At 35.5% G+C, this 23,226-nt stretch overlaps 1 protein-coding gene across 1 annotated transcript in view; it reads left to right on the forward strand.

The window, feature by feature from the left end:
• Positions 1-1,081: 1,081 nt before the first annotated feature.
• The window catches only part of LOC116168525 (potassium voltage-gated channel protein eag), a 28,790-nt gene continuing 6,645 nt past the window's right edge, over positions 1,082-23,226 (forward strand). Inside the window, exons 1-6 of the mRNA XM_031484424.1 lie at positions 1,082-1,089; positions 5,519-5,575; positions 14,255-14,386; positions 14,451-14,572; positions 14,675-15,070; positions 18,329-18,755. Coding sequence (XP_031340284.1) covers positions 14,675-15,070; positions 18,329-18,755 — 823 coding nt within the window. The 5' untranslated portion in view covers positions 1,082-1,089; positions 5,519-5,575; positions 14,255-14,386; positions 14,451-14,572. The remainder of the gene's footprint in view (positions 1,090-5,518; positions 5,576-14,254; positions 14,387-14,450; positions 14,573-14,674; positions 15,071-18,328; positions 18,756-23,226) is intronic.

A 23,226-nucleotide genomic window follows, 5' to 3' on the forward strand; every position in this document is an offset into this window, starting at 1 on the left:
TCAATAAAATGGGAATAAGTCAGAAACTGTTAAAGATAGCTATAGGAACATGTATTGTCAAAATATGCCCATTTCGATTCTCTATCTCATGGAATAGTAAGAACATGGTCATTCCATTAAAAAAAACTGAAGTTTTTTTTTTTTTTTGAAGTTTCATAAATTTGGATATCCATAGGGGCGGTCGTACGCAACTTAACTTTTTTTTAAGTGCACTAAAAGAAAACCATATTCATTCTCTATGCACTGATAAAATAGGTTGCCATGACTACAACCGTTTTCAAGTAATCAATTATCAAGGTACCATCTGCATCCGCTATTTTTTTCTTAAAGTCAAAATAACTTAAAAACCATAAATGGTAGATATCGACATATGGGTATCAAAAGAAGTGAAATTTCACGTAGAATCCAAAAAAGCAAAAAAATAGGGGTTGCCATTTAAAATAACGAAGTTACTATCTACTTCCGGTGTTTCCGGAAGTGCGGCCATTTTGAAAATATTTTACATCGATTCGGCCTTCAGAGTAACTCTAAGTACAAATTTTTCAAAAACCTACCTATTTTAACTTTCCCAGAAACTTTTAACTAAAGCTCCACAAAAAAAACACCCTGTATTGCGATTTGTTACTATCGTTATACAATAAGGAAATTGGCCACAAAGGCCGATTTGTCTTAACTACAATATTCATTCGCACTAACTCTGGAAACTTCTAACTCTATTGTAATAAATGTGCTTCTAAACTTTGGTTGGCTATACTCGCATATACTTTGCACAAATTTCCATAAAACAATCAGTATGTTCCGAGCATTCAATGTCTATTAATACTAAATGAATGACGCATTTTGTAACTACATAAAGCCACTCTATGAGTTAAGTTGGCGTACATTTACCGGATGTAATTTATAATTGCCAAATGGAATTGGGTATTATAGATCGTTACATGTAGCAGATTACATTAAAATATTAATGTTAACGATAGCTTTCAATGAAGAATTGCTATTTAAATGACTGTTCTGTTTATTAAATTCATTGTGATAATAATGCATTGACACAATTTTCTTCTATTTATTTGTTTTCAGGCACTCCCCAAGGTACGTAGTTGATTTTCACTATTTGTTCTTCTCTTTAATCCTTTGTTTTTAATCAGTTGTAGTAAAAACTTCCATACATCTTAAGAGTTTCTATATCCCTTTTACGTAGAGATTAGTTCCCCAGTAAAACGTTGTAAAATTATAATATTCCTACCATTATGCTTTTACATCTTTACAGACGGACATAAAATATGCTAGCACGTACGTAGACCGGAAAAAACTAGTTTAACGAAACAGTTTTAAAGGCAATAAAATTACACAATTAAAGTTTTACGATACCTACAAATTTTCACGTACACTAGCCGATGGGAAAAATTAGATTTTGTCCATTTGCTCGCACACCAGTCCCTAGGGGTGCATGCAAAAATATGTACACGTTTATTGTACAAGTATAACCGTTGTCGATATTTACACCGCCAGTTCAGCGAAAATTGTTACCGAAATTAATTTAAAAAGCGTAACTTCCTCGTATTGGGCCGCAAATTTGCATGAGTTTAATTCACCTTTCAGTTCAAAATGTGACGCAAATCCAGATATACGTTAACAAAATTCGCTTGCGACGCCCTTTTTATATACTTATTGAGCAACAGGCTGCGTTTCTTGGTGAGAGGCCACTCGAAATCCCTTTAGTGGAGTGAGTACTTCATCAATTAAAAGAAGTGCATTTGAAAAGGCGTACAAAAAATGATACCTACCTTTGGAGGAGCATGTTTTAATTACAATGTGTGATTTTATACGTCATTCTATAGGAAAACAACGCAATGTACCGCATAATTATTTCAAGATTCAGACGCGCGCTTTTAATTAAAGCATACATTTTCTCTTTGGGGTAAAAAATGTTTATTCTAAACGACCAACCTTTGTTGTTTACTTCGTTAAACAAATTTTTGCCACTCGAAAGTCGATCTCATTAAAATGAACTGTGGTTCTGAGGATGCTACAATTTTGATTGTTTCGAGAAACGTTCACCATCTTATTCTCTATCAAAGATACCGAAAAGACAGATGAAACTTTAGAAGTTGCAAAATCGAGTCTCATTCTATGTGATCGGCAATTTCGGTCATCACTTTAAGAAAATAAGTCGAGTAATAAGTATAGTTCAACACCGACATTGTGTCGAATATTATGCTAGATTTTTATAGTCCAGTCAAAATAGGAAAATCAGAGAAACTAAAAATACTAGTTCCAATTTTTTCAGAAATGTGTAGGGAGAGGTTCCCTGAACAAGAAAAAATAAAGTCCCTCCAAATTCCGGTGCCGCTGGGGGAAGGAGGGCGCTAAAGCGTTCAGTTTTCGAAAAAATGTATATAACCAAACAAATAGAAAATTTAATAAGCTTTCATTTTGTACTGAAGAACTTTTTCAGTGTAACGCACCATTTTCGAGTTAAAAGCGAAAAACTGAAAAATGGGTCGTTTAAAGCCCCCCATTCGGCGAAATATACAAGTTATAATCTTGTGCAACATTAATTGTCGACAGTTGAAAATTATATGCTTTTGTACTATTTATTTTCGAGCACTAAATTAAGTGGCCCTAGTTTTAGTTATCATACTGAGGGTTTTATCTTTGGAGACTTCATCAAATAGTGAATGCTCCACCCTTGACGATCCCTCCTCATAGGTCTCATAGTGTGGAGGCTAGCAGGTCGAAACCTTGCTGTAGTAGAACAGGAACAATTCTATCCATCCCTGGGAATTTATACGAATGGAAAGTCTTCACTTCCCACCAAAACACACTCTCCTCTGTTCCCCTCACAGGTGGTTCCACAGTAAATGGTTCGCCCACGTCATTTTGCGAGGGTCTTCGATGATCCCGAAAGGTGTGAATGAAGCAAAACCTCCAAGGTCTCCTTTGCGGCCTCTGTATAACCCCCTCAATTTTTTTCAACGAACCGATTCGGCTGCCTCTTCGCATTACATGCTTGTCACCTCCTCTGCCTCCACCTTCGTCTTGGAGAGTTTGTGCGTCACGCAGATGAAGTCCCCATAGGGTCCCAGTTCAGTCTACCGATATTTCATCTGCTCTGCGCATGTGATGAACGGCCTTCCCCCCCGTCTGTGAATGGGCGAAACCTCCTCAATGAGAAAAGCGTCGACTCTGTCAGGGATCCAAGTTTTGATGCGCCTTGTCTTCCCTTTCGACAACGTTCCTTCCCGGTCTTCATGGACAAAAGCCATTCTGAAGCTTGCAGCTGCTTCGCTACACGTTCTGGTATCCTTTACGGTTCCAGTTTTTGCCCTTTTCGAGATACTTCCGTCGGGAATGCTGCCAATAGACCGGTGTCGCTTTCTCCTTCCAGTCTTCAGTGCAGCCTCGATAGGAGCATTGCCTGGTTGCTTATAGCTCTTAGATTACCCCACTTTATCAGATGAGAGGCCAGGTTGCCTAGAGTCCCCTGGTTTCTGCCTCATCTTTTTTAGCTTCTGGCGCGCTACTCCGGAAAGTTTTTTAGGCTCTGCAGTACCAGGTGTTCCGGGAGTGTTTTTTTGTTTTTCTTGGTCCATATGAGTCCGATGACTATGAGAGAAAGAAACGCACACGTCGGGCCCCCTGCACACGTGTGAGGCGACTACAGCCTTCCTGAGGTTGTGTCCTCTTGGTTCGGGCGATAAAGCCGAGACCCCCTCCACCATCCTGTGCTCTCCGCGTTAGCGCATGGTATGACGCCCATCTACCACATGTCGGCACCGTTAACCCCTTGGCCACGATACGACAGCCGGGCGGGGTAGGTGGTCCATTTCTTCGGATTATTTTTTCCTATATTCAGCTTCAAACTGTTTGTATTCGTTTTTTTGCTTTTCAAAAACCTTTTTTTTTAGTTTTCCGATGGTTTTCTATTTTTGCAAGTTTTCTGGAACTTAAAGTACTTCGGATCCCTCTTCCGATATTTCTAACGTTTTGTGCCTTGCGTTTCCAAGTCCAAATTTTCGATGGTTCGAATTCGTCCGACCTTTCAAATTCTTTAACCTTCAGGTTCTTTAGATGTTTCAAAATTCATCAATTCTTCATATTCTTCCGGTTCTTCAGTTTCAGATTCTGTGGATTCTTCAATTGCATCCCTTCAAGTCTTTCAGACAGAATTACTTTTCTTAGTTTCACCCCAGATTCACATTAAATCCTCCAGATTATAAATGCTTTTCTGATTTTCTCACTATCTTCCAATCCTTACGATTTTCCTCGAAATCTTCTAATTCCTCAAACTCTTAAGGTATCTAATGCCCTAATTAATTGCAAAACCTTCGAATAATTTCGATTCTTTACACTCGAAGAACGATGTGGATTCTAGACTCTCCCAATCACTCCAAATCTTTTGCCTACGATTAGTTTGATAAAAAAAAGTGTGTCCGTTTGCTAGATGGGAATATCAGTGTGAGAATGGCTTTACTTTTGGTAATTGCTCGCACAAAATTGTAATTTGTAGCAGGTACCAACAAAGGTAAATTGATCAACTAGTTGATGGGTATCAAATTTCTAACTCTCCGCAATAAGAACAAAATTAAATGAAACAACAAACAAATTTTGTGCCCCTCAACAATAAATATCATACAATTCAATTGAGATAAAATTATTTTAGGCAAAACTAGTAAAAATTTTATTTTTAAAATTGACTCTTTTTACCATCTTGTTGCACTGAGCAGCACAAAATGTTTATTTATATGTATAGCACAAAATTATAACTAAATGTATTAAACTGGATTTGTACTGCCAATTACATAAGTAAGTAAATGCCATTTCAATGGACGTATTGAAGTCAATTTTGCGATAATCTCGTGACAATTGACACCAAAAGCAGATCCCCAAAGTAGCTCATGATCAGATAACAATTGTCACAATTGTTAGAACTATACTCTTTTTTTTAAGAAAGTGCTTGGGTTTCAAACAAACATATGATTAATAAACGCCATAGCATAATCTAACTGAAAAATCACACAGATACAACTAAACATAATTACATCGCCTGCAAAAACCTTCTTGTAATTCGTGCATTCCCCAGATCTATAAAAATGTAAGCACAAAATACTAGGTTGAATTAACAATTTACTCATTTCTTGCGAACCCTGTGAGCAGGAACGGGTGGTGTACGCGAATTCAATTTAAGCGGCCGTCTTAAAATGTTCCATAGGAGAATTGAAAATTGAAAAGCATCCTTGATTACGCACAATTTTATAATGAAAAAACCTGTCGATGAATTTGAAGATGTTTTATTTAAATGAACGAAATTTCATGGTTCAGTTGAGTTAAACTCATGCAAGTTGCCATCACCATACCACATTATGGGGACAAATTACCGTATCACGCACCGTACATAAACACAATTTGAAAAACTACTGATAGTACGACTTTTCACACGCACTTCCAAAATACTAGCTTAGATTTAGACCTCGTATTCTAAAATTTATCTTTATAAAATTTCCAAAACATCATAAAGAAAATCCAACGTGTGGGCAACAGCACAAAGATATCATAAAGCAACTTCTTGATTCCAGTATGTAAACAAATATTTCGTTTAATATTTATAAATTAATTCGCTTTTTGCTTCAACCTTTTATAATACTTAGTAAAGGCTTTTGTAGTTTCGTTAGTTTCGGCGCTTTTATAAAGGCTATAATGATAATTATTGCTTGGTCGAAAATTTTCTCTCATTAGATGATTGGTAGTTGCTCGTAACAAAAATGTGCACATTGCAGTTGAACCGATTTAGATAAGCCGTTGTTCGTTCGTTACTGTTTAATGTTTAAATAAATAGCATCAATGAGGTACGATACCGAGCGTAATGGAGTCTACAGACCGACCGACGATGGGGTTGTTTGTTTTAATCGCCGCATTCGTGAATTTCAAAGTTAACGAAGTTAATATACAGGCTTTTAATCTCACAATTTTCAAATACTAGCCATATTTTCTGAAAGGGTTGCGGCTACGCGGATTTCGATAAATGCGTGTTTATGAATAATAATGCCAATGCGGGCAGGGATATTAAATCAACCTACGCTACAAACTAAAGGAAACTCTTTTGTAAAGGGTTGTATGTGCCGTTGGCTCATAAAATGGAGTGCGTTTTGTCCTTTTTAAAATATCATTTCTGTTTCATTCCCGGATTAATACACGTGCTTTTATAATAGGAACTCGTGGATCTAGACATTTTCGTCATTAACTATAAGTACTATAAATCAACGAGGTTTCCGTTTACCTGCGACCATGAAAGGCTAGGAAAACTATGTTTCGACCAAACTTTGAACTATTTCCATTTCAATGTGATGAATGTTCTAGTGACAGCGGTCAGTACATTTAAGGTCTTGGCATTTAATGATGCACTTTGCATACTTGGCGTTAAACGTTTCTAAACTGACACTCACTTTAGTTCTCCCGATTTCACACAGTTTGTTATTTATGATGATAAAATCAACTGTAGGTAGGCGCTTCCATAAGATCACAGATGGAAATTGTGATAATATTCAGACAGTTAACAAGTGAGTGAAAAGAGACTCTCTCATTCGGAAAAATGCGCACTGCTTGAAAGTGCACGCTTTTCGTCGAAATGCAACAAGAAGTGCATAATTCACCTTCCGGTCGCTAAAGGACATTTTGTAAATGGTAGCTAAATAGAAAAGGGGTGCTAAAAGTAAATGCATAAAGAAATTCAATTTTAGAATATTTACCACCGCACCGCCAATTGCACGTAATAGGGGCACCGTTTAAAGTAAAACAATGTACTTATTATTAAACGGTGGTATTCAGAAATTTTCAGAAACGGACAACTTGACAAACGTGGGAAACATACATTCTTTTCTGTGAATTAAAAGCGTAAAAATTGAAAAAATTTAGCTTTGTCGTGTAGGGCCCATAGAGACCACCTCAAATGAAAAAAAAAGTGTTTTTAAGCACGCATTACCTCCATTGAAATGAACTTGCCTTTTTCGGCATTTCCAGAAAAGAAGGAACTGCTTAATACATTTGAGTAAATGTCACGCATCCGGACACTTTCAACCCTTAATGGATCTACAAAGAATCAAACGTGATTCGTCTACATGCGTTGAAAAAGTAAACGATTTCGAAAAACTTCCTATTTGTGAATAAGGATTTATATCAGTAAAACGTCAGAATATTTTTGGTGGCCCCCCACACAACAGTACTTTTTCCAATTTGAGGAATTGATGCTTTGTATTAGTACATCGAAAACGGCTTATCTAAACTTAATTCAATATTCCAATTACTAAAAGAGTAAAAAGTCTAGCGTGCTAAAAGGTATAGGTGCTAAACGGCGATAAGCAAACACAAATAAATAACAATATTTTATAAACGTTTAAGATTTGACTTACTGCACGAGAGCCCGAATGCAGATGCGAAAGTTGATATACCACAATTCTACAGGCCGAATAAGACAAACAAAGGGGGAAGTTTTTATATAGCCCGGCGCGGGGGTTCGAAAATGATTCTCGAACGTTTTGTGATACCTGCACGCAAAATATTTACACGACATTTTAGTGTCGAAGTTTGCCACAAATCTTATTAAAAATTGACTCCTAATGTTTAATAAGTTTTTTGACGTCATATATGCGCATTGCGTGTCGTGCTGGTATAAACTGGAAAAGAGAGAAAGTTACGTTTTTCTCCTTATAGTAATGGCATATTATTCTCCTTATACTTTTAGTACCTACTTTTAGATTTATCTGAATTTTGTAAGGTAGTTGAAGTAGGTCTTTTTTTCGTCGCATGTTTACGCCTGTATTCCAATTACCATTTTGATTTATTATTTTCACTGTAGGTATACCTACCCAATGCGAGTTGATATCCAATTTTTAAAGGAAAATGCCTTTTATGAATTGTTTCATATATTATGTAGTTGTGAAGCTTTCGTAAATGAATTCTGCTTTGCCGTTTCCTGCAAGTCGACTAGAGAGCATGTTACAAATTTGGTGCATTATGTGTCGTAACAGTAACTTAGTAACTAAATGCGGTTTAGAAGTAAATAAGGTAAAATCAGTTTCAAATTTGAAACAATTTTAAGAATTCTAACAGATCCTTAAGTTTCAAAGACCATAATTACTTATAACCCAACTTGGGTCCCTTTAATTTCTATACTGAGATCTTATACACTTTCCTCATTGTACGTGTACTACGAACAGACTTATCAATGTATGGACTAACAGAAAGGTCAACCTTTTAAAGACGAAGTGCTAGTCAATTTCCTTTGTGATTGTATTGTGCACCTATCAATTATTTGTCGTGGAAATTCGAACTTTGTCATTGTGCTCGTTATCCGCAATGAAGTTTTAGAATGTCTCTGTTACATTAGTCTCATAGAGAGATAATCCCTACTAAATGGATTAGATTAGCAAAGATATGACTTTGTACTAATTTATAAAATGTGGTAAAAAAAATTTCTTTCGCCAGTACCGATGGTGCATCATCTACGAATTCCAAAATTATTGACCGAAAACGTATAGAAATTCAAGCAGTATAAATGATACTTTAGATATTCTAGGGATAAGCATGATATAGATGGTGACAATTTATCTTAAGTGGGATATATTTTTTTCTATTAGAGATATGAGATTAAACCGTTTCGTTCATTGCTACCATAAAACACGCATTTAAATAAAAACTACATATGCAAAATTTATGGGAACAAGTCACTTAGTAGTTAAATAATCAAAGAAAATATGCATTTGCAAGCAAGTGTTAGTGGCTGGGGTAGCAAAACGTTTAATCAAACGTAATTTATATTTTTTATTAACAAGATTGCATATAATAAATCTAGAAAGTTAAATCTAGCGTTAAGTGACATTGCATGAATAGATATACTACTCGTATATATCGACGTTGTTAATATTCATAATTTGACTGTCGGTAGCCTATATTGTCCAAATAATGGACATTTAATCATTATCCGTCAATGGCCAACATTTAGAAAACAGAACCAGTTGCTTTAACCTCCCAGTTTAATGGACAAATTTTAAAAATATCTACTTAGGATTTGAAACAATTTGAATTTGAATTTGGATTTCGAAAAAAATCAAAATTGTGTTTGGACAAAACAACGTGCAATTCAAGAACCTCATTCTCATTTTAATTCTGATCTATTCTAGGAAAAATTTCATTATTATAGTTTTAATGTCATTAGGCCGATATGTGTCAAATAACGGCAGCGGTTGAATTTTGTAAACCGAGGCGTTATTTTTATGTATCGGCCGAATAAAATTTCAAATATAAATGTTTGCCATTACGATATTCAGCCCTGTGATGTATCAGTAACGTTAAATTTATAACGTGCAGGTTGTCTGTCAACTAATTTTTTTAATAACACTTTTTGAATTTTTTAATTTGTTTTAATTCCATTTGTCAACCTTTAATTATTAGAAAAAACTAATAATTCGACTCTTCCAGCTAAAACTGTAGTAACTCCAATTTTTCGCCTTTTGAGTTAGATATGTACTTTATACCCATCTTTTCCGTGGGAAAAATAGTACGTTAGTACCTCAGGATCGTAAAACTCAGCAACTCAAATTACACCGTTAAATTTAGTAGTATCATAGATAACAGACAACAGTATGTTGTCTGTGGTAGTATCTGTGATTCGCATACATTATCCGTCGAAGATCTTGAGTAGTTCATCATATTTTCAAGTTAATTTCCATGGAAGAATACCGTATGTTTAGTTACTACAAGTTGTATTATAAAGGTCCTTCTGGTGGATGGTATTAGTGGTATCTTGAATTACCATTATTATCGCGGTAACTGTAAGGTTACGTTTAGTGGATTGTTGAAGCCTGTCACCAGTGTATATTGTGATACGTTCCCGAAATGTGAAGATGAGAAAACCGCCCTTAAAGTTAGTCAATTAATAGAAATCCATTTTAAGTATGAACTGCCGAATATAGTTCAGTCAATTTGTACTTTATGGTTGCAAAGGGGCCGGTAGCAAATTTTATTTTTCCGGCTTGTTTAAATGGTAAAGAGAGAAAGAGAAAAAACCAAATTTGCCAATGTAACTGACGTCGGCAGAAATTTTTGTGGTCAAAAATCGACGAAAATGTTTGAGTTTTTTTAGGTTTTTCTAAAAATAACTATATTTTAATATATCGTCTTTATTCTAAAAAGAGTATAAAATAAAAACGAACGGTTCAAAATTGTTCAGAAATTAGATTGGCTGATATACCATTCCAATTGTACGATACTTCAGAGTATCCTCTAACTGATAACTTTTCCTTAAAGTTATTCCTGACACAATGAAACAATTTTTTGGAATAGCATAAGTAAACTTGATTAATTATTTATTGTCCCTCTTGAAAGGCCACATAAAATAATTTACAGCATTTAGGCGAGCCAAAGACGATTTATTATACCTCCGTTACAAAAAACCAAAATGATAAAAATGATTGGTTGATGTGCCAAAGATCGTGTATAATCTTCATTAATTATATTTGGCTCTCAACAACTCATAAAAGTGCTATCTCCTCTAGGTTTTGCATCATCATACAGATGGTACCTATTATTTGTAAAAATTGACGAAAACCCGACACTTTAAATTGATGGATCTGCTAAACTAAACTATTGATGCTAGAGGCACCTCTAAAAAGCATTATGCGGGTCACTCTGTAATTGGGCGCAAGCCTGTTGAGGACCCAGAACAAGAGAGGGATAATAAATAAAAAATAAATAAAAAAATCAAATGAAAGGTACTTTGGGTAAGTCAATTTTTTAATAAAAAGTGTCATGTGATTCGTGATTTTTAAAAAATACACACATATCGAGATAGAGGTGGTGGAAAGTTTTGAAATAAACACCCTGTAGGTACGTTTGATAATGACACTATGCCTATGTTATTGGTCGCGAACAATATAGTCAGGGAGACATTTCTGAAAATGTCTAACGGCGTTTTGTGCTACAAACTGGCAACAGGCGGTTCTAGACTAATTTGCCCCCGCTGAAAACGATGCGCCCTGTTGCCAGACCCGATTTTGACATTTAAGCCCTTAAATCCAAGATGGCGGCCAAAATTGCCGTTTTTTCGGTTATTTCGAGCCCACAAGGCAGCCACTGAACGTTTTGGGTAGTTTAAGGGTAGAATAACATCTAGTACCCAGGACGACACCGTTTAGGCACACTTTCGTATTCATATTAAGGGCGTAAATGCCTAAACTCCTCTTAAAAACGTCAAAACTGCAAAAATTCATCATTTTTTTTTCTTTCTGACCGGTTGTCGGCGTCCAATATGTATCCATATGGTAAAGTTAACATTTAAGTATGTGGGGACCTCCAGTAGCGCCATATACCTGGGGCCTAAATATCAAGATGGCGCCTGGAAAGTCCAAAAACAGTGAAAAAGTCGTTCTTTTTGCCGTAGTTTTACTACACTGGACACTCTTTACGTTCGCTGTTCATTTTGGTGTTCTGGAACATTATTATGAGTAATTGCGACTGCCATCCCGGACGTATAACACCCCCGCGAGAGGGGGGTGGAATTATCATCTCCAACCGAACGGATTCGCGAAACTATCAATCAGTGCACTCGCGTGTTAAGTTGTGCATCTTCGTCGGCGCCGCTCCTGAAGTTCATCTGTGTCGCTTCGATGGCGTCTTCCACCTATGCCCGATATTTCATTTAATATTAAAAGTCAATTAACTTTACATCATGTAGGCTAAGATTACATTCAATGAAGATATTTTTTTAATGTTATTGTTTAATTGTCATCATTTTTCCCCATGCTGCCTTTCAAATTTTGCATTGTGCACTTCTAAAATATTTTAACAAGTTTTATTCTGTAAATTAGATACATCATCTTCTGGCTTAAGGAAATTACAGACTGTAATTTCCTTAAGCCAGAAGATGACCGTTGGTCGAAACTAGTCGCGGCTTTTAAAATTTTTCTATTAAAATCGAGATTAAAATAGTATGGGGAAGGTTTTGTGTCTTTTTGGGATTTAACCTAGAATGTAACGACTCACTCTAACATTTACATTAACATTAAGCTCGTTCATATTAATTTAACATGATATCACATTACATTCTAACGCATGAAGATGCTCTATTCAAACGTTAGGCCACATCTCTATTGATCGTAGAATGGTGCTCATGTCTTATTTCGCGGTGGTGACTTCCATTTGACTGTTTCAGTTTTCCCTAGGCGATGCAGCATGAATCATCCTCTGGTGGTGATTTTAACAGTACCTAGTCTATGTGTAATATGCCAAAATCAATCCAGAGAGAAAACGTCAGTGCTTCAAGAGACAACGTTTAACTCTGAAACGTTCTTATTCTTGCATAATACCTTCTTCATAGTATTAGTGCTCAATATTCTAAACAGTTTCGACTGCCAAGTGTTACGTTTTAATTAAAAAAAATCAAAGAAAACTTGGGAAGCAAATTTTAATATATTTGCCCTCAAATCACGCCGCCAAACCAACTTCTGCCTCTTGGTTCCATAGTTAAAGTTTATGGGAGACGAGTCCCCGCTTCCGCAGTTAAGCCGTTCAGTTGTGTAACATCCAGAATGATATTCGCAATTCGCATATATGGCTCCAGGCCATCGAAATGGGGAATGTGTGGCCAGTGTAGTAAAAATACGGCAAAAAGAACGACTTTTTCACTGTTTTTTGGACTTTCCAGGCTCCATCTTGATATTTAGGCCCCAGGCATATGGCGCTGCTGGAGATCCCCACATACTTAAATGTTACTTTACCATATGAATACATATTGGACGCCGACAACCGGCCAGAAAAAAAAATGACGAATTTTTGCATTTTTGACGTTTTTAAACGGACTTTTGGCATTTAGGCCCCTAATATGAATACGAAAGTGTGTCTAAACGATGTCGACGTGTGTACTAGATGATATTCTACCCTTAAACTACCCAAAACGTTCAGTGGCGTGCTTTGTGGGCTCGAAATAACCGAAAAACGGTAATTTCGCCCGCCATCTTGGATTTAAGGGCTTAAATGCCAAAATCGGGTCTGGCAACAGGGCGCATCGTTTTCAGCGGGGGCCAATTAGTCTAGAACCGCCTGTTGCCAGTTTGTAGCACAAAACGCCGTTAGACATGCACTTTTCAGAAATGTCTCCCTGACTAATAGGGAGTTCTTGGATTCCATTGTACATCTTGCTGTATTCTGAAAATCCAACTTCGTAGAATAGGTCCAAGTTCACGGGAATCCCGGAAAAATTTCAACGTAATCTGCAAAAATCGGCGAGAGCATCGGAAATTTTTCCCCAAACTATACCATATACTAGTTACTTTCAACTTTATAAGTTTGTTTGATTGCCTCTGTTCGACAAAATATGTTGGATGAGTTGTGAAAAGGGATAATGGAAAATGTATGTAATTTATGAGAATATTAGGGGATTTGCCATGCTCTCGTGAACCTATTATATATGATGATATCGGGTGTTAGTATATTCACGCAGAGAATTCTCAATTAGATGCATTTAAAGTTTGTCCTTTGCTACCATAAAATATTGTATCCGGCAAGGATACAATTAAAAAAGAATTTGTACATTATGGCATTGGATCTGTGAAGTGTTTCGTATGTTTTCATGAAGTATGCTGTGGTTTATCGAAATCAGATTTTCCGCAAAAGGCAAAGAGTACAATGGGAACAAAAAATAAGTATTCATATTAGCGATTGAAGAAGGCTGACATTTGAGAAACTCAATAAAAAATTGTTACATTCCATTTGTTTACCCAGCAACAGGTCAAATGCTTAAAATGTTGCAAAAATGGATTCTTGAGGATCACGGGAACGAGGTGCACTAGAAATAAATAAGCAAAGATAAAGAGTATGACGGTGCCAACTCACTTAGAACAATGTTGCCTCTCTGATAAATCAAAGAGGAAAGAGTAACTTTTTTCTGGCATTAAATCATTAATTTTATTATTGTTGGATGTTAAAAGTGTGACATAAATCAACATCCAACATGGCTTTTCCGTCTATTGAACGGCTACTTTTTCACTGTATGTGTCCAGAATTTCCATCGATTTCCTGTGAAACTTTTTATTCAACTCATTTAATTGAAACTTAAGGATCTTGTAAGCAAACAAATTTGGTCGAGTAACCCTAACTGCACAAAAGCTCGATTTTACCTTAATGTAGTCACGCAAAGCATAGGAGCCTTGAGTAAATTGTAGCGATGTTACCTAAGTATTTAGCAAACGAACATTTTTTATAGAAACACCACTATGGCTGCTCCTTCAGATTTCACCAATAAAAAACGAACGAGATTTGGTTGTGCTTTTTCTACTTACTTTTCGGGATATAACGGCGCTGAAGCAACCCATCGAAACGGACGATGCGAAGGGAGGTTAGTATACGCAAGTGATTTAAGATTATGCAAACTAAAGCGTGATTTCGTTGACTTTTTCCAGGTTTATCAAAATTCGCAAAGCTGGCACGCTCGGTTACGAGAAGTCGATCTGTTCTTGTTTCTCAATTCTCATCGCATATACCGAATTTAAAGGATACAACGAAGCAATCGCATCTGGCACAAGTCAGTAGTTCGAAACCGAGTTGAGATTAAATTATGCCTTTTGTTTCCCTTTTCTCATGCTGCTCTTGGGATTTGATTTTTTAAATTTAATTTCGTTACTAGATGATGAGTTTAAGTGCAGATATTATGCCTCAATACCGGCAGGAAGCGCCGAAAACGCCTCCGCACATTTTACTACATTACTGCGCCTTCAAAGCCATTTGGGATTGGATTATTTTATGCCTAACATTTTATACAGCAATTATGGTACCATATAATGTCGCCTTCAAAAACAAGACTTCCGAAGATGTATCACTTTTGGTCGTAGATTCTATAGTTGATGTGATATTTTTTATAGACATCGTTTTAAACTTTCACACTACATTTGTTGGACCGGGAGGTGAAGTTGTTTCGGATCCTAAGATTATAAGGATGAACTACTTGAGAAGCTGGTTCGTCATAGATTTACTAAGCTGTTTACCTTACGACGTATTCAATGCCTTTGATCACGACGAAGACGTAAGTTCATCTTTATTTAATGTATAAAAGCGGTGCGGTTGCTTTGAACGCATAGTCTACCCTAAACAATTTATCAAGAATTTCCACTGGGAAATTTTCTGCATACAAGCTTGTCATAAACCTCGTCCTCTCGAACTTTCCAAAGAAAACAGTGTATTAACTTCTTACTAATTGTGTACAAATATAAATCCTTACTGAAGAGACAGACGAATGTCATCATCAAAATCGTAATTACTGGACATCAAACTGATTTTGTTCGTAATGATTTCGTAGATTAATTTATGTGTTTATAAGTACAAAGGTGCGGTGCGTCAGGTGACGCCAAGCGTAATACCTCTATTGGAAGTTTTCCAGTATAAAATGCATGGAAGTATGCATAGGAATTCTATTATACACTTTCTCCAATTAGTATCGCTTGGTTTGTTGATCTTGATAAAACAATACGCCAAGCGTAGGACACGTTTCCCACAGGAAGGGAAAGTATGTATTTTTTTAAGGAAATAACAAAACTAATCTAGTATTCTGTAGGGCAGGATCAGTAAAAGGATCTGGACTTTAAAGCAAGGGTTTGGTGACCAATTTTTGCGCTAGTTATAATGCAGGTCGCCAAATGTTCCACGAAAATGAGGTCCACGTTTAAATTTCTATTATACAGTGCGAGTGTAAAGTCTGGAACTACCACAAAAAACCTTTTAGTAAAATTTTTTGAAAAAATCATCGAACACCTCAATTTTTGTCTTAAATGAGTCATATCTTACTGTAAAGATCGACTTTATGGGAACTCTCTTTTTTATACTGAATTTAGAAAGAGTATGACATTCTATTACCAAATACGCTAAGATAATAATAATAAAATAAAGAAAAACATTGAACGTTCAAATTGATCACTATTTTGTGCAAGGCAATAACGAAGTATTGAAATTATTCACGAACTTTAATCAAAGTTTCAGGTGGAAAGAATCAAATTTCTTTGCGAATTCATTGCTGCAACATTTCTACTGTCTGTAAGCATTTTATGTAAACCTTACCCCATAAAATGAAATCCATCGGAGTTTGGTCAAGCGATATCGGAGGCCAACAGCTCCCTTTCTGTATATCAATTTACCAGGAAAAATGTCATTTAAATTCTTAACTCGAGCAGCAAAATGTGCTGGAGCACCATATTGCTGAAACCATAACGTATTGTTTGGCAGATCTGGAGAAATCTAAGTACTTTTCACTTGTCAATGAATCCTGGATAAAAATGGGCGTACAATTCTATCTCCTAGAATTTCTTCCTAACCGTTGACTTTTTGTGGCAACTGCGTGTGCGTTTCGCCTATCCAAAGTGAATTTTCAGGTACCCAATATCGATAATTATAGCGACTCACTGTTCCATTTAGGTGATATCTGCCTCATCACAAAATATGATTCGGTTTAAAAGGTCGTCATTGATATTACACTGCTCCATCATTACTTGATCTGCGATTTCAGAAATCAAACTGTGAAACAGACCCATTTTTAAAATTTGTTTTATTAAAGTGGAAGTGGAACATTAACCGCTGCTTACTGCGGATATGCTGGTGAGGACTTTTCCAAAGTCAACCGGGAAGATATCAATTCGATTTGTTTTTCCATGAAAGACTGACTTGCTCTAACTAAAGTACAATTTGGTTCATCAAACATTTTGGAAAATGAAAGAATTGGCACAGACAAAAAAAATTATTGATTGAAGCAAACGGTTGAAGTACTGAAAGTTATTGTCAAAAAACTCATTTCTTATTGAAACCATTTCCATAATAAGTGTTTTGTTCCTTGGTTAACCAAAACTCTAAAACACAGGAGACTCTTCAACTGTTTACCGATTAAACGATAATATCAAATATTCTCGCGTCAAATTTACAATTATCCAAAACTCTGACTTATTCTGATCCCCAAATAGACGCAAGCAGAAATCAAAAGAATTTGCACTAAACACGAATTTCGAATTAATTTCCGACGTAAACTAGGAAGTTTATATCTACTAGTACCTTGGAGTTCCTTAGCTGGAAATTTGAATTTTAAATTCGGAAATTTCATCTCACATTCATAATTTAGGAAATTCTGAGTGAAACTAATAAATTCCTTTATATCTGAATTTGCTGTTGAGGTCGAAAAGTTCGAAAACAATTAATGATCAAGTTTCGATTCATTTAGAACATGTATACCGGAAATGTGTGATTTAATACAATAATTCGACTTGGACGTTCTCTGAAACTCGAGCTCGGAATCGCATATTCTAGGAAATTTTGACTGAATTTGGAAGTTTTTCGAGATTTCGATACTTTCTGTACTTTATAAGCTTTTATTTATTACTCGGGATTGATACTTTTACAATTAAAACAAAGCAAATTTAAAATTCCAAAATTGGCTCTATTTACACCGAAAAATATTTTAAGCGTTACTGTAAATTAGAAGCTTTTGAGCTTAAGGATAAAAAAGTTCCGAAATTTATGTGGACATCAGATTCACCCTTTAAATCATTTTCCAATTATCTCACGAGTTTCCTCTATCTGAGCTAAAGTTTGTCTGTTTTTGTACTGTTTTTTTTGCATTCAGTACTATATTGCTGTATAGCACCTTATAGGAACGAAAAATATGAAAGGTTGCTTTAATCATCCCTAGCATCGTGGCACCTTTTATTCCCCCTTCATTCAATTGGTAGTGTTTAGAATTACTGTCAGGATGAGGTTTATCGTGACATACAAAGCGCAAACTTCATTAAAGTCAGAAACTCATCGAGTGCTTCGTAAATTGGGACGTCTCAATTATCTACATTCAACTCAAATTAATTTTATAATTCACTCCTAAACAAAACCTGGGCGGTTTACTAAACTTACTTACAAAAATATAACATTGATACGAAATATTTTTTTCCGTCGGGTAAATTGGCCTTTTGGATCTCTGCGTGTAACGGTGATCAATAATATAGCTGTCATACCGATACATTTAGTTATTAAGGAAATGGTGTTTACGAAACACATTTTAAACGCATTGATTTAATGAAAACTGCCATTGGCCGCAGATGGAGGATCTAATAATTTCCTGAGTCTCTAAATTACGTTTCCGGATAGCCCCGTCAACAAAAATAAGATGAAGGGCGACAAGGTTTATGAAAGCTGTACGTTGCAACATGTCCATTAACGTCATAACTGTCATTTTTATATTAATACAAATAGAGCTTTGAAAAAATAACTTGTCCTAGAAAAGTGGTTCAAAAGCAATTCTTTTATGTTTCAGGGGATCGGAAGCTTATTTAGCGCGTTAAAAGTTGTACGTCTCCTACGATTGGGTCGAGTTGTACGAAAACTCGATAGATATTTGGAGTATGGGGCGGCAATGTTGATACTGCTACTTTGTTTTTATATGTTGGTAGCACATTGGCTCGCTTGCATTTGGTATTCTATCGGAAGGTCCGACGCCGATAATGGTGTACAGTATAGCTGGCTGTGGAAACTCGCCAACGTTACACAAAGCCCTTATTCGTACGAATACCAAAACAATAACTCCGATAGCGCTGTGCTCACAAATGGACCCTCGAGAAAAGCCATGTACGTAACCGCTCTTTATTTCACGATGACGTGTATGACTTCGGTGGGATTTGGAAATGTAGCGGCGGAAACAGACAACGAACGGATTTTTACTATTTGTATGATGATCATTGCTGGTAAGTAAAATTTGATATGCTTGATAGTTCATGTGTAGCAGAAATTTCGTTTTCATTGTTGGAGATAAAACCTGAAGTAGCCCCTAAGCGATCAATTTAATCCTACGTAATAATTGCACGAGTTTTGTCCTTACATTTTGCAAAATTAATGCGCACGCAATGATGATGATAATAATGTCGATTGTCGACACGTTGGGCACACCTGTAAAATGTACGAATCCGCAGAATGACTATTATTTTCAAATAAGGGGGAGAGTGGTGTAACCAACATTCCATTTCTTATTAAAACAAGGATTACTCAATTAGAAAAGATCTGCTTAATGCATCTTACAACGCCACATCCCATGTTTTAATTTATATAAAACGACTCTAGTGCCTCGCCTCGAAAATTCTGTATGCAAAATTAAATTTCATAATTGCTTAATTTCATTTCAATTAACTTTTTAATATCGTTCGCAATTACTACATACAAAATAATTAGTTTGTTCAAAAATAGAATGCTTGAACGAAACAAAATGCATCAAAAGGGGAAAGTATCTTTCGTTTCTCCAATAAACTGAGAGAATATATTGTAGTTGGAGATTACTTTAACTTGAAAAATAATTCGGGAACGTGGAATTTATGGCGAGAAGTTTTGGGCAGCTTGTTTATTGTAGAGAGGAGTTCACTTACTTTACAAGTATGGAATCAAGTAATAATCGATTTTCTCCCTGAACGATTGTCTGTGTAACAAAGGTTCCTCACCTTATTCAGGGTTCTACGTTGTGTAACTTCTTAAAGAGAATATTGTGATAGGTTGAACAAAGTTTGAATAAGTATACCAAGCTGAAGTTTATTTCGATCTCTTGTCTTCTTCTCGTCTCATCATTCTCTTACAGGTGAGTGCACATTGTAAGGGAAATATTTGGACAGTTGCGTGGACGTGTACTATACGTATTTACTTAAAAATGCACGTGAAACTGACTTTCTCGTCCGTGAGCCAAGTATTTTCCCCTAAATTTAAATTCTTTGTCAAAGATAGTCCCTCATTTTGCTTGTTTGTACGTTTTAAATGAAAATCTTTTTCCATTACATTGGAATAGCAAAACTCTTAGCAATAATTCGCATAAGTTCGTCCCAATCCATTTACTCTATATAGTAGAATGCATGTGAGATAAGATTTTTTTAGATTTGAATTGGGATAGTTTCAGGGTTTTAAAGATTGCCGGAAGTTTATTATATAATTGAATGTCAATTGAATTGTTAGATGAGAGTTTAAGTGTATGTTTATGTAATACTAAGAGATAAGAAAGTTGCTTACCACATCGGGTAAAACCAGAAGTGAAACGATCGTGATCATATTTTCTTTCGATAGATGCAGAAAAATTATGTAGATATGCAAATCTTCAGATTTAATGTATCAATGAGAGCCTGAAAATTTTTAGATAACAGAGTATGCGTGAACATTATTTTTTTTTTTATTTATTATTAGTCCGAATGATCGCTTATTGGATATAGGACTAGTCAATTACAATGTGTGGTAACAGTAATAACAAGATAAAATGTCGTAAACTATTAAAATCTAACATCACATAAATACACAAAAATAAATATAATAACAATGAATATGTAAATAACCACCAAATGTACAGTAATAAAATATCACAGTCAAAGATCAAAGTTGTAAGTAGAATACAATACTATAATGACTAGAGCTAAGGAGAAAATGGAGTATTTAAATATTCATCTACACAATAAAAACAATGACTTAGTATATGTTTCCTTACGCGATTTTTAAAACAATAAAATGTCGAGTCCCTGACATTACTAGGGAGAATATTATAAAATTACTAAAAAAACAAAAAATCCATGGGAAATTACTGTAAAGTATGCAATTCAGTTTTGAGATACTATAAATAAAATACAGTTCTGAGTAATTGCGTAACTTCCGAAGTGGATTGGGTATTCAATCCAATCTAGGAGAAAGTCACACGCTGGTAGGAATAAACAAGAATTTAAAAGAAATGATTTTGTGACGTATAACAACCCCTGGCTGCACGTAACTTTATCACAGCTTTGTAAAGAACAAGCAAGAGTAATTATGGATTTCGATTATGCCTAGGAGAGATTTTACTGAGTAGTGAGAAAGACATATTCGACAACGACGAACTAGGTCAATTATTTTGTCGGAAACTAATACAAGTGTCAACTTCTGAAAATTTGTACATTTGTTATTTAAAGTTCCAGGCAAAATATTTTTTAGTACCTAACTGTACCTTTTCACAGAAACTGAAGTTTGAAGGATACTCATATTTTCCTTTCCATCAGTGGATTTATATACCTACTGCAAATCAAGAGCAATAAAATGGGCACGTTTCTATAACAAGTGGAAATGTTTGTCACTTGATAAGACAAAACCACCAAGTATATTAAAAACATACGAATCCTTGAAGAAGGGAGGGAGTGCTAACTGCTCATGCACCGATTAAACATAATTTTTATTGCGATATCAAGGGATGTAGGGGTGTCGCGGATTTGTTTCTTTTGTATTTAGAGACATTTTTCAGCACCTTTACATTTGTAGGAACCGATTTGTTTTGTAATCTGTGTATTCACGGAATAATGCAAAGTAATAAAAGTCATTGGACTCTAGCCAATTTCTTTAACAAGAACCTTTTTGTACAAACAACTGTGATTCGATAAATTAAATAAGTGTATCTGAGGATGCATGTACATCCCAATCAAAAAATGTCGAGCATAAGTCACTATTTCGCATTCAGTTTTCTGGTACTATACATCGGCATCCCACACCCCCTATAGTGCTAATTGTCTTAAGGACACTAACATTAAAAGCAAAGACATGCTTGAATGACTGTCCCGTTTTACCATTAGGCACAGTTAATCTTAGGCCGATTAAAATTTAGGGCAACAAAGACACTGGCAAAATATGCCGTTAATATTTAGTGAATAACGCAATAGTATTTCAATCTTAATGTTTCTGTTAAATCATAACCGACAGATAGTACGACTTTTAATAATTGTTCTTCAATCCATTCTCAAGTTCCTTTTTATTTTAGATATTGCCAACACCCTATATATGCATGTGAATGCATTTTAACGGATCTAATTTCACGTTCTTCTAAAAATCTGATACAACTGAATACCGAAGGATCCTCGAAACCGTTTTTGGGCTGTAACGCCTGTAACTTTTTTATCCGATAGTCTACGTATCTGAAAATCAGTAGTACCTTTCTTATATCCTTAAGAATTAAATTATCGTGCACACGGTCAGACGTCTACAGCAATACAAAGTTGTAAACGATCTCAAGGATCGTTAATAATCGATTCAGCTGATCGTATAATGCAGGCGTAATGAATGAGTATATCTTAATCGTACATGGTTTCTCATTCTTCATTCAATTTGCATGGATGCAACAATTTGAAATTGGTCTGTAATTGGTCAACAATATACCAAGGCTGCGAAATGATTTGTTTTTTTTAATATGCTGCTTTATCAGAAATTGAATGTATTTTTGCTTCTTACACATTTTTCATAATCTCCTATAATAAAAGAGAGATAGGTACGCTTGGACACGCAAAATCCATCACACTGTATAGTCTGGTAGCAATGTTACTCAGTGCTGGAATCTAAGAATGACGATTCGATGTAATACATAAGCTTTAAGATACTTCACACTACCCTCACTTTATGGAATGTCCTTATTCTGTTGCTCAATTGCTCAAATTGCATAAATTTTCTGCGGACGCAAAATTCATTTTGCCTTCACTTTTGAGGAATGGTCGCGCAAATAAATGCAAAGGGATATCACATCACATTGCTCTAACGAAATCAATCAATATTTGCAAGAAATAATAATACTTAGGAGAAAAAACAATAGCTTTCGCATTTACTTTTTAATGAACAATAATTTACTTACCCCTAGACTGTGTGGAGAAGTTCTCATAATTACACGTAACAGACGACACCGCCCGCGCACTAAATAGAACCATTGAATAAAAACACTATAGAACTGATTTGGCTATAAATTGGTAAATCCAACACGAAACGCAATTAGAAAAACGATCGCAGCAACACGTGAGGGCGAAATGTACAACTCTTATCTATATAACCATACTTCATATTGATAACGGCAATTATTTTAGCAGGATTTAAGAACCGGCGTCTTGAGTCGATTATTGATTAATTCGAATCAAGAAAAATAGCGCCTTTTCTATTTTATTTTCTATTATTCTACTTATTGATGGATTTCGGTAGAGTTTCTGTTTAAGACTTGCACTTCTAATTTTGGTCTGCAGATATTCCTATTTTGTCTTATTGGGTAGGTACTTGATGTTGATGGACACCGCCGAAAATTTACGGTCTTACTACAAGAAGGGTGGAACACCACAGGCAAATTTATTAATAGTGAGTTACCCACGCAAAAATTAGGTCTGTTGTGCAATGGGTTGATAAGGACAAACGGTCTAACCA

Source organism: Photinus pyralis, unplaced genomic scaffold, assembly GCF_008802855.1.
Source record: "Photinus pyralis isolate 1611_PpyrPB1 unplaced genomic scaffold, Ppyr1.3 Ppyr1.4_LG4, whole genome shotgun sequence".
NCBI lineage: Eukaryota > Metazoa > Arthropoda > Insecta > Coleoptera > Lampyridae > Photinus > Photinus pyralis.